This window comes from Amblyomma americanum, chromosome 11 (assembly GCF_052857255.1).
Source record: "Amblyomma americanum isolate KBUSLIRL-KWMA chromosome 11, ASM5285725v1, whole genome shotgun sequence".
Taxonomy (NCBI): Eukaryota; Metazoa; Arthropoda; class Arachnida; order Ixodida; family Ixodidae; genus Amblyomma; species Amblyomma americanum.
The window spans coordinates 31,202,123-31,213,496 of record NC_135507.1 but is presented as its reverse complement, the minus strand read 5'-3'; the positions used below and the strand labels follow the sequence as shown (position 1 = coordinate 31,213,496).

At 49.5% G+C, this 11,374-nt stretch overlaps 1 protein-coding gene across 2 annotated transcripts in view; it reads left to right on the top strand.

Annotated features, from left to right (window-relative positions):
* Positions 1-1,090: 1,090 nt before the first annotated feature.
* Positions 1,091-11,374, top strand: part of LOC144111071 (sushi, von Willebrand factor type A, EGF and pentraxin domain-containing protein 1-like) — a 54,787-nt gene continuing 44,503 nt past the window's right edge. For both annotated transcript variants that reach the window (XM_077644205.1, XM_077644204.1), the window contains exons 1-8: positions 1,091-2,683; positions 4,064-4,319; positions 5,439-5,615; positions 6,683-6,841; positions 7,675-7,854; positions 8,136-8,315; positions 9,652-9,846; positions 10,752-11,003. In XM_077644205.1, the coding sequence (XP_077500331.1) occupies positions 2,180-2,683; positions 4,064-4,319; positions 5,439-5,615; positions 6,683-6,841; positions 7,675-7,854; positions 8,136-8,315; positions 9,652-9,846; positions 10,752-11,003 (1,903 nt within the window). In that variant the 5' untranslated portion in view covers positions 1,091-2,179. The remainder of the gene's footprint in view (positions 2,684-4,063; positions 4,320-5,438; positions 5,616-6,682; positions 6,842-7,674; positions 7,855-8,135; positions 8,316-9,651; positions 9,847-10,751; positions 11,004-11,374) is intronic.

The window sequence follows — 11,374 nt, the reverse complement described above, 5'->3', positions numbered from 1 at the left end:
TGTTGGCACATGCTGCTGCAGCGATGCGATGGCTAGCACAACGAGTTTTGTTTATTTAAGAACGCGAGAGCAGGTGCGTATGCACTTCGCTGCACCACCTCTTGGTGATGTGCTCAGCCTTGATCTATTGTAGTGCTTTATTACCTGGACGTGTATTGTTTAGAATTTGATTCCATACTGCTTCGCTTCTTAAAGGATTTTTTTAATGGCTCAGAACATATTTCACTGTAAAAATACCGCGCTTCAGAAAAAAAAAAGTGACGATGGCCGAATTGCCTAAAGCATCGGGAAAGCGAAGCTGCTATGCTTGCGACGGATGTGCTTCGAATCCCACTCTGGGATGAAAATGTTTTCTGTTAATGTTTTTCTCTGCGTCGCTTTGAGGAGCGACGTACAACTGACAACTGTCGTTCATTCGGCTTAGCAGCTCTAAAACAGCTTCGCGCCGTAAAAACACTAATCTTTATATTTTTTTCATGCAAAAGCGATGACACTGTCGGCACTTGATGGGAAACTTTTTCAACCATCCGTGCTCTCCTCCGCTTCGAACTGCTCTTTCCAACTACTCGAAGCATAAAACGAATACTTCGTTTACCCGTCTTCCGCGCAATATTTTTAGCAGTAGGTCAGGTTGTAAAAGCTGAACGAAAAAAAAAATTGCCCCAGACCTCTCGGGCGGGAAAAACAGCACGTGGACGCCCCCTCTTCGCCCAGTGGCCCGCTTGCGAAGACGAGTCGGCGTTAAAAAACAAACTCCCGCCCCCTTTCCCCACTCGGCTCGGAGACCATCCACTTGTCGCCCCGGCGGCATCCAGTCCACGAGCTGGGAACCGCAGCAGCAGCAGCAGACCCCGTGGCATAAAGAAAACCCGGCACGGTGGTGTGGTGGCAGCGGCGAGCAATATAGCATCACAACGTAAACACACGCCACGAAGAACAACAACGCATAAAGGACTCCAAGCGCGAAGCCGCCCCGACGTCTCCCGTTCCTTCGCGTCGGGTATCGGCGCCGTCGGTCTACTGACGGCCGTCTCGTGCGCTACTGCTGTCGGCGCCGGCGGCGGCGGCGGCCGGAAGAGAGGACGCCAAGGATGACTCGGCGTCGGCGGACGCGGCGGCGGCGGCGGCGTCGACCGGCGCCGCGGTGACCAGGCGTTCGTTTATATAAACAAGGAAAATGCGACGAGGCTGCTGCTTCCCTCGCGCCTAAACTCCACGACCGGAAAGACTTCGAGATCTTCGTTGGAACAACGCTCGCTCTACATCCCGCACGAACCGCCCGATCTCTTCGAGGCGGTGGGGGTGAGCTGAAGATCCGTGCTGCGCAGTTGTCCGCCTGGCGTGAGTGTCCTTTGACGAGAGCCTTTAGGGATTGGTAGATGTGCGTGTCTGTTGTGACGGGCAAACGGAAACTACGCGGCCACTACCGCAAGCAGGAAGTTTGATATTGTCAACGGACACCTGTCCCTGCTTAGAGTCTTCATGGATGTCTCATGCCCGAGTTGGCATACTCGGCTGTAGCCGGTGAGTCATAATGTCGCGAAGTACATAACCCATGACGTGTCTGTGATCTAAGTCAATAGTTTCAGTTTTGTGTGCGGTGCAATTAAGCTGAGAACTTTACTTTCAACAGGAACATCACTTCAGCCATTCTTTCACGCGGACCTCTGCTAAAACACTATTAGAGTGTTAGTTTTGGAGGTTACCGAAACTCAACCGTACGGTTAAGTGATGAATGGAAGCGCTCTGAACATTGTTTCTCGTGTGTCTTGTGCGATGAGAAAAGTAAACTTTTTTACATCATTGGTGCACATTTCCCGTCAACGTTTTTCGACGACTAAGCTTCGCAGCGGCAGAATATCGCACCACAGAACTACAGCGTTTTCAAAGAAGCACAAGTTCCTGTGACGCACCTCATCGCATGCATCAGCTTGGAGCCTCCGGTGGTTGCCGACTCATCATTGCCAATGCGGGCGATCGGGACTCGAGATTGCGGCTTACCTGACAGTGTATGAGTGAGTAATTGGGGATTTCAGATATTTAGTACGGCTTGTTAGCGAGGATCTCTTGGCTGTGACTCTGAAAGACAAACTAAGAACCCCTGTAGATCTGTGCAATCAGACTGGTCTTTATAAAATCTTTATCGGACTTGAGTGTTGCACGCCATGCCTGAGCGCATATGACAGGCCGTGAGACAATGAATCCGCCCAGACAGTTTCGGACCTTAGTTCTCCTGCTGGCGTCCCTATACTCGGCGTCCCTGTTGTGTGCTCTTCGCGTGCAAGCGCGCCGGGTCCCCCGCCGGTTCCCGGAGTCGACGCCGCAGAGAGAGCGCCTGGACTCGCTGGGAGCCGTCCTCAAGCGGCACGTCGCAAAGCTGCGAAGTGCTCCGAGGGTAGAGCTGGTTTTTCTCGTGGACAGTTCGTCCTCCGTGGGCGCCGACAACTTCGTGAACGAGCTGCGGTTTGTCAGGAAGCTTCTGGCCGATTTCACGGTCTCTTACGACAGGGCCCGCGTGGCTCTGGTGACGTTCAGCTCCAAGCAGAAGGTCGTCCGCGAGGTGGACCACATCACGAGGCCGTCGACAGGGAACCACAAATGTGCTCTGCACAACAGGCAGCTGGCGGCCGTGAAGTACTCGGGCGGCGGGACGTTCACCCTCGGCGCCATGCAGGAGGCCATGGTGAGTGCTTCCTAGGCGCGTGTAAGTTTCGCAAGTTAATGCACTTTGTTCCTAAGTTGAACCAGGAATTCTCTTCGGCTTCAGGTGCTGTTCCTTTGCAGTGACAGCAAAAACTCGATGCGTTAAAGAATGGTTCCTTTTCAGTGGCAATATAAAGTGGATTCGTTAAAGAATGGTTCCTTTGCAGTGGCGACATCAAGTCGATGCGGTTAAAGAATGGTTTCTTTGCAGTGGCAACATAAAGTCGATGCGTTAAAGAATGGTTTCTTTGCAGTGGCAACATAAGGTTGATGCGTTAAAGAATGGTTCCTTTGCAGTGGCAACAAAGTCGATGCGTTAAACAATGGTTCCTTTGCAGTGGCAACATAAAGTCGATTCGTTAAAGAATGAGTTTAACAGAACATAGCCAATATTTAACGTCCTGCAAAAATAACGTCTTGGTTTCTTCACTCTATAAACCTGTAATCAGCATCTTAACCCATTCGTGCATTAGTGGCAGTGAAGGTGGGCGGTTTGAACGTGACTAGGACTGCAAGTTATGCCGTGAAGCGTCGCCATTGGGGCTTCCCCTATTGCTATTGTTCATGAAAGAAGATATCATCTTTAAGCGAACCTATTTATCTTAAAGAACAGTGGCTTTTTTTCTGTGTATAAAGCAGAATCATAACAGGAATTTAGTCCCCTAGCACTGACTTCAGTCCACTAGAACTTGCGTCCCTTAGATCCGTTGTATCCGTGGTAAGTCTTCCTACAAGAGTCTTTACAGTTAAGTCTTCATACCAGGCAGTGAGACGAAGTAGACAGATCCTTATCAGTGTCATTCATTTTTTCATCCACAGTCTGCTTAGTGCTGGGATTTCACAACTACAGATCATCGTTCCCATAGCACCAGCTAGATATTCTTGAATCATACGCAATTCAGTTGTTTAGTATATCGTGACGATATTGAGATTCCCTGCGGGCTGTTTAGGATTGTACTTGTTCCAAACCCAGGAAATTTGGACAAGACCTTCTAGTTTGCACGGCTGCCACCACGTGCCGCGTGGCGCTGCCCTCAAAATCCCCGCTCGTATTTCGAATGTTCGTTATATATCATTGATTTTCTGTGACTGCCAAAAATAGTTGCTGCGAGCGCTGGAATCATTTTATAGGTCACATTTTGTAGCGCGGAGGAAGAGTCGGCCATGATAATTACCATGTTCGTGTAGAATATCTCTGCACTCCCTCATTTTCTTAAAATTAAATGTTTAAGTTATCCGCACTGAGTTACGCAGTGTCTCTACTAGCGGCCGAGGGATGGTGGCATAGTTGTTGAGGTCCGGGAAAGCCAGGCATGAAAGTGGACAAAATTATACTCTGTCTATCCCCTCTCTATTCAAGGACATTCTGGACTTCGCCCGCAAAGATGCTGCCAAGGCTGTGTTTCTGGTGACGGACGGTTATTCGAACGGAGGCGACCCGCGGCCGTGCGCGAAGAGGCTTCGTGACAGTGACGTCACTATCTACACGTTCGGAATCCGAAACGGAAACGTCCGCGAGCTCCAGGACGTGGCTTCCGCTCCGTACCACGAGCACTGCTACATACTGGACAGCTTCGAGCAGTTCGAGGCGCTTGCCCGGAGGGCTCTCCACGAAGGTTCGTGCAATTTCTTTACCCAGCTCCCTGTTTTGTAACATATTGCGTTCTCTGTACATCACGAAAAACTAGCTTAATTGCGACAGGAAGGATGCTAAATTTAACTGAAACTACGAAATCGCTGCCGATAGTCGGATGCAAGTTAAGTCTGCAGTGAAGCTGCGCCAACATTCACGACCGGCCTACAGAAATTTCTCCACGACAAAAATGTAGTCCGTATCTAAAACTTTTCTTGTTACATAAACAAGAAGGTAATCACTAGAAAAAAATGAAAAGCACTGGAATTTTGATATCAAACTTGTCTATTGCAGTAAAATATTAAAAATGCGATAGTTCATTTACTAATGTAGCTCACCAGTGGACTAATACAGCAAACGTTAAAAACCTGATTTCGTTTACTGTTGCAGTTGGCCAGTAGACAAATGCGTACAGGACGCCGCGCACCGTGGCGCAGTGTAAACAACTGCTGTTTTTTTTTAGTTGTTTCCTTCGATAATGTGCAGCACTCTTTCGGAAGAAGCTGCGAGTTTGCGGCTTACACAATTGTACATTTTACTACCCGCGGGAAAAGTAGCTGTTAGTGTAGTAAATAATTTTTATTATTTTTTATTGCCTCTTTTACGCCTTGTGGTTGTACTGCAAGCCGGAGGACAGGCTAAGGTTCTTATACAACGCCAGGCGCAAAAATGCCTCTCCCTCAGAAAAGCAGCCAGTAAAAATTAATTGTTTGACCGTGTAGACCATGCTCTCGCACGAACAGTAGAGAGTCTTAGTTTGAGGTACAGATATTATCATCGTCTTAACACTGTCCCGTTAGCAAGTGACTAAGAACCAGAACTTAAGTGGGCCCTTGGGCCCCCGCACGGCGACACGAATCAGCATCGCCACTTTTACACTCTAGGTAACGCACAGTGCTCGACGTGAATTGGCCTAGAAACCTGTGGCAAGTACTGTAAATGTTTGCGGTAGGTATCGCTAGCTGACATTATCGTGGCATCTGTTTCTGGGTAACTGGAAGCCACTCTTCATCAACCGTACGCGGTGGTTTCTACACTCCGATACAGCAATTTTTCATGCGCGGAAACATCCCCCACATCTCCTTTTTTGCACGAACCGCAGACATGCACGTGGGCCCGCACCAGATGGTGAACGCGACCGAATGCGGCGGCCTGTGCCCGGAAGGCGAACGCTGCTGTCACCAGGAACCGCTCTGTACGTGCGGCATCTCGTCGGGACAGTACGCCTGCCTCTGTCCGCGGGGATACTACGGCTCGGGGCTCAGGGGCGACTGCCACCGTAAGCGACACCGCGATGGAGTTTTGAATGTTTCCGGGTGATACCTGCATGCCTGCCGTGAGCTCCCCGGCCGGTCTTCTTTCGAGGGCCTGTTGTGGAAATAGTGGATCTACGTTTACTGATTCGTACGTTCAGACCTGCAGCTTTCAAGGGGACGTCAGAGAAGCCCACTGGGGGAGAGAAAGGGAAGCCATTACTGTGGGGGCGCTATGTTCGTCAAGGCAGACACCAGACTCCCTAAAACGGCACCGAACGCAATAATATGTTTCTTTCTCTCTCCCTCTCTTGTTCTCAATAATCATTGCCAATAACGATGTAAAGGCAGCACTGGTCGGTGCAATTACTCATGAGTGCACTCAGTTCGTATAATTCATCTGTGAGAGTGAGGGGACATAAGTACGAGTGTGAGTGGACTTTAGGATATGTGAGTGGTCATGCTTGTGAGCGAGTAGATGTGAGTGCAGGTGGATATCAGTGAGTGTCAGTAGATGTGAGTGTGAGTGAGGCACATCCCATGATGCCGAGGTATGACCGGCAGTAACATCTCCGTTTCGTGTTTCTTTCGTTTAATAACTGCAATACCCAAGGTATCCGGGGTAAGGTACCTTGTTTTTCGTCAACAGATTAACACTGGGCTATGGAACACGCACTCACGTACGAAGACAGGCAAGACAGGACAGCGCCCGTCCTGTCTTGCGTGTCTTCTCTCCAACCAACTACCCCAACCAACTAGCCCAGACCAAAACCCTCATTGATTGTGTTTACTATGCCGCTAAACCTAAAACTAACTCATCCAGTAAGTTGTGAGCTCACGGGCAGCTCTAGAAAGCACGACAAGGATGGGGTCTGGATTCATAAATATCCGGCTCACTACTGTTACTCCAGCGCGCCACACAGGTCATCCAGGACATGATCCGCCTCTGACGTCCGCACGGCTCTCTGAATTCCGCAGAACCTCGCGCACGTCAAATTGTGTGCCCTGCCTGTTACTGTCAGTTACTAGTCACTTCTGCCTGCCGTTGGTCAACTTAAAATGCTTCACTCTTCACGTGTCTGCTCTCGAGCAGCATGTCCCCGGGGCACGTACCAGCCGGTTGAAGCCAGCGGAGACGCAAGCATCTGTGTTCCCTGCCCTCACGCACACCAGAACTCTGCCCCGGGCAGCACCAGTGTAGCCCAGTGCCACTGCAAGAGGGGCTACAGCGCCGAGGGCGGCACTTGCAAAGGTACGGCTTTTTGCGGAGTTTTGCGCTGCATTCGGAACATCGCCGCTATGTTTGGAGCACGGTGTAAGGTTTGCACTACAGATGGGGATGCGGTAGCTTTCAACGCTTGCAGAATCTGTTCACTTTTTATGTGGACTCACTTGAGCCCTAATGAACTGTTTTCATTCAGAGCTCCCGTCAGTAAGCTGTTCCAGCTTTTGTTATCGTCACGTTATCATTATTCAGAAAAACAGTGCGTGCAAACTTTGCTTTGTTTCTTCATTTTTGCAAAATCTACGGAGAACGAATGTTTCCTCTGCCTGGCGCTCCCAGCTTAGAGAGGATAGTTGAACGAACTGCATATGTATAGGGAGCTATAGGAAGAACGTACAAATAGGAAAGCCAACAGCCATCGAAACCAAAGGAATCATAGAAGATATTTTTTTTAATTTGTGGCGTTGATTAAAGGAAATTCGGAACGTAGACGTTTTATGGCCGAAAATTAATTGAAAAAGAACGTAGGGTACAAAGGACCGCATGGCGCTATAGTGAGATCCGAACCCACGACTTCCGTATGTCGCGTACGGTACTCAACAGCTAAGCTTTTGCAACAGTCGTCCAATCTTCTACTTTCGTGGCTATTCATGTCGCGTGTAGCCAGGATTTCGTTCGGGCCGATAGCCAGCGAGATGTGTCACTCGACGATTTCGCTACCGAAAGCAAATATGACAAATGGCGGAAAGGAATAAGAAAGAATCGGGGAAAGAATCGTCTTTATAATGTGGCTCCTAGCCCTTTTATCGCATCCATTTCTCACGAGGCAGTCCACTGACGAACCAAGGGCGCCCGTGCAGTGGTCCAGTGCGACGCACTCAGCCCTCCGGCCAACGGCTACATGGTGAACGCCGACTGCGAGGTGGTCTTCAACGCCGCGTGCGGATTCCGCTGCAACCCGGGGTACCGCCTGATCGGCAACAGCATCCGCGTCTGCCAGCACGACGGCACCTGGTCGGGCAGCGACCCGGTCTGCGAGAGTGAGTTTTGCTCAAGACCATTTGGAATCCTCAACCGATAAGTATTTCTTCTTATAACAGTCACCCGAGCGCGGCTGCACACTACAGCCCTGTACAGTATAAAAGGGAACACATAGTTTCTAGTTTAAGGGCCGCTTTTTCCTCTTAGTTTCGTATCAAGTTTTATGAGCGTAACGAGGCTTATGCTTCAACAGGAAAGCTGTCTAACAAATAGGGAGCGTGGGATAATGTGACCCAATTGGCTTACGTGTGCGGAGCATTCTGTTCTGTTCTGTTCACAGAGAAGCGGTGTTCTCCCCTGGAGGCCCCACTGCGGGGAGCCATGAGCTGCTCCGGCGACTCGTTCGACTTCGAGACGACGTGCGAGTTCGAGTGCCAGCGGGGATACGCGCTCATCGGCTCCCGCAGAAGGACCTGCCTCTCCATCGCCCTCTGGGACGGACTGCCCGCCCTCTGCCGACGTAAGACCACACGCGAGCCTGTGCGCTGTTCGTGTTTCCCGGGAACTGCGAAAGCAAAGAGTGTCCTGTTTTAGACGCGAGCACAGAACTGCGAGACGATAGACGGACGAAATGGACAGAACGCAGTGCCTGCCTGTCGTTCCCCGGCCATGTGCTTGTATTTACAGCTCAAATTTTCAATAATAATAATAATAATAATAATAATAATAATAATAATAATAATAATAATAATAATAATAATGATGATGATGATGACGATAATTGGTTTTGGGGGAAAGTAAACGGCGCAGTATCTGTCTCACTTATCGGCGGACACCTGAACCGCGCCGTAAGGGAAGGGATAAAGGAGGGAGTGAAAGAAGAAAGAGGTGCCGTAGTGGAGGCCTCGGAAAAAATTTTGACCACCTGGGGATCTTTAACGTGCACTGACATCGCGCAGCACACTAGCGCCTTAGTGTTTCGCCTTCATCGAAACGCAGCCGCCGCGGTCGGGTTCGAACCCGGGAATTCCGGACCAGTAGCCGAGCGCCCTAACCACTGAGCCACGGCGGTGCGTCAATTTTTCAAGCGCAAAGATTGTATACTTTTCAAGCGCGAAGACCATATACGAGAGGGAGAGCTTTTTCCTCTGAATATCTCGCATATATAGGTCGCGTTTCTCTTTGATAAATTGATTAAGAACATAGTCAAGCGCGATCGGGTCTGCAAGCAAGCTAAAACCTAGAAGCAGTTATAAACATGTTGAACTTAGCTCTTGGAAGGCTGTGAGATATTTGCAACGCCCCATGGTCTTGATGCCTCTGCAGCGCTCCTACATAAGCCAGGGCGCAGAACGAACAAAAAATTTTGCGCTTTAGTACTGAGTCTATTGATGGTGCAATGGCTTCACTCCGCATTCTTATTTTCGCTAGAATCAGAAGCTGATGATGATGGTGATGATTTTTTATGGGGCAGGGACAGCTTCGACTAAAGAGCGTCATGTCACAAGGTATTTTCGTCTACAGAAGGCGAGGTTACATACCCATTTCCCAATCATTTCACCCCAGATAAGCCGAGCACCAGGCCAGGGGAGAGCTTGCACCCATTGTATCTCTGGTGGGTATCCAGCGGCACTGGGGATCGAACCCCTCTCGTCCCGCATGCGAGGCGGATGCTCAAACCACTAGGCACATCAGCTGCAATTTTAGATTAACAAGACGTCTACATTTAATGAACATAGGAGCGTTAACAATGATATCAATCACTCAGTATTTATGTGCCGTGCCCACTTACATAATAATGACGTCAGCGTTATTATTTGAAACAATAACTGACGTCATCGTGATTTCACGCCCAGCCGTCACCTGTCCGGCGTTGGCCGCCCCCGACCACGGTGCTTTCAGCCCGTCCCACTGCGGCGAAACGAAATCATCGTTCGGCGAGACTTGCACCCTGCACTGCGCCGACGGGTTCCGCGTGTCTGGACCCGAGACACGCCATTGCCTCAGCACGGGAACCTGGAGTGAGCCCGACAACTCCGCTGCCTGCGTTGGTGAGCGCCCGTGCCGGTTGGGCAGAGACGACATAGTGTGGGCTCTTAAGCGCTCCGTTTTGCATTCTGTAGTGCATGTTTCTTTTCTTTCGTGTCCAATTCGTTAGGACAGCCCCTTACAAAAATTTTTGTTGAAAACCAATTGAAAGGACTTTGTTCAATGTCGACAAAATGCTTTGAAATTGCGTTATTTTTCTGTTGCTGCAACAGTGATGGTGCATTGAGATCTTCTGTACATTGGCCACTAAGTTACTGTTGAAATTTCATTGAGCTCTTTTGTGTTGAAATTTTGTTGTTTTAGCATAGATATTTTGTTGATTATTGAGAACTAAAATATTGTTGAAAGATTATTGAAGTTTTGTTTGAATTTTTCTACTGATATTCTGTTAAACAATTTTGAGAGCAGCTGTAAGCTCGCACACTAAATAAAACGCGTCCCTACAGACCTGAAGTCGTCTTTCGCGGGGAGGTTCCTGCAACACGGCAGGCTATGTAGAAATGAAGCCTCGACGTAACAGCCACTTTTCGTAGGGATCCGTGCGGTACTTCAATAGAATATAAGTGGAAAAGAAAAAGCGGAAAGCACTAAGATGTAGGTAGAACCACCGGTTGATTGGAATTGTCAAAGGTACTAAAACGAGATTTTATTTCAAGTTCTTGTGTTTGCGGCCACAGCTCTTGGACTCGAAGCCTTCAACATACTCTGTTAAACGTACCCTTCAATACTACTAGTGTCACAAATGAACTACTGCATTCCAGATACGAGGAGGAAGTTCGCAGCCATTGGAGAGGTCGCGTTCAGGCTGCTTTAGTATAACATTTTCGCAAGACGCGTTGAAAACACGGAAGGACTCAACAACAATATATTTCTGTGTGACTCCCCAAGATCGGTTTCCTTTCACCAGACGCCGTGCCTCCCACCATCATGAACTGTCCCGGAGACATCGAGGTCGGCTCGGAGCCGGGCTACGGCGAAGCCATCGTGGACTGGGAGATGCTCGAGGCCGTGGACAGGGACGGAGCGGCGCTGTTCATGAACGTCGCTCCGGCCGTGATGCCGCCACACCTTTTCCCCATTGGGGAACACCAGGTGTCCTACTGGGCTGAAGACTCGGCTGGAAACGTGGCTTACTGCAACTTCACCGTCACGGTCGCAGGCGAGTTGGAGCACTACGAGTAATGTCTAAGAAACTGAGGTCTGTTTAACTGACGAACCGTTGAAGCTGCATTGGTGAAGCCTCTAAAGTTGTCATAAGACACAGTTGAGTGAATTAGGGCAGAAAGTCGACATGGGGACAAGTTGGATAGCAGGGACGGTTAAATTCATTTTCTTTTGTGTGCATCAAATGCCTGTTATGCTTCTGCTATTGCTTCTTCATCAAGCTTCAAAAGCTACTTGGAGAGAGAGACAAAACGTTTTTGCACTGGCCGATAGCGTCTTCGGAGTCTTCATATGGCTGGAGTCCCTGGTCCAGGACTCCTGCGGTGGCTGCGCCGGCTTCGGCCCGTTCCACCAGCGAACGCTGAT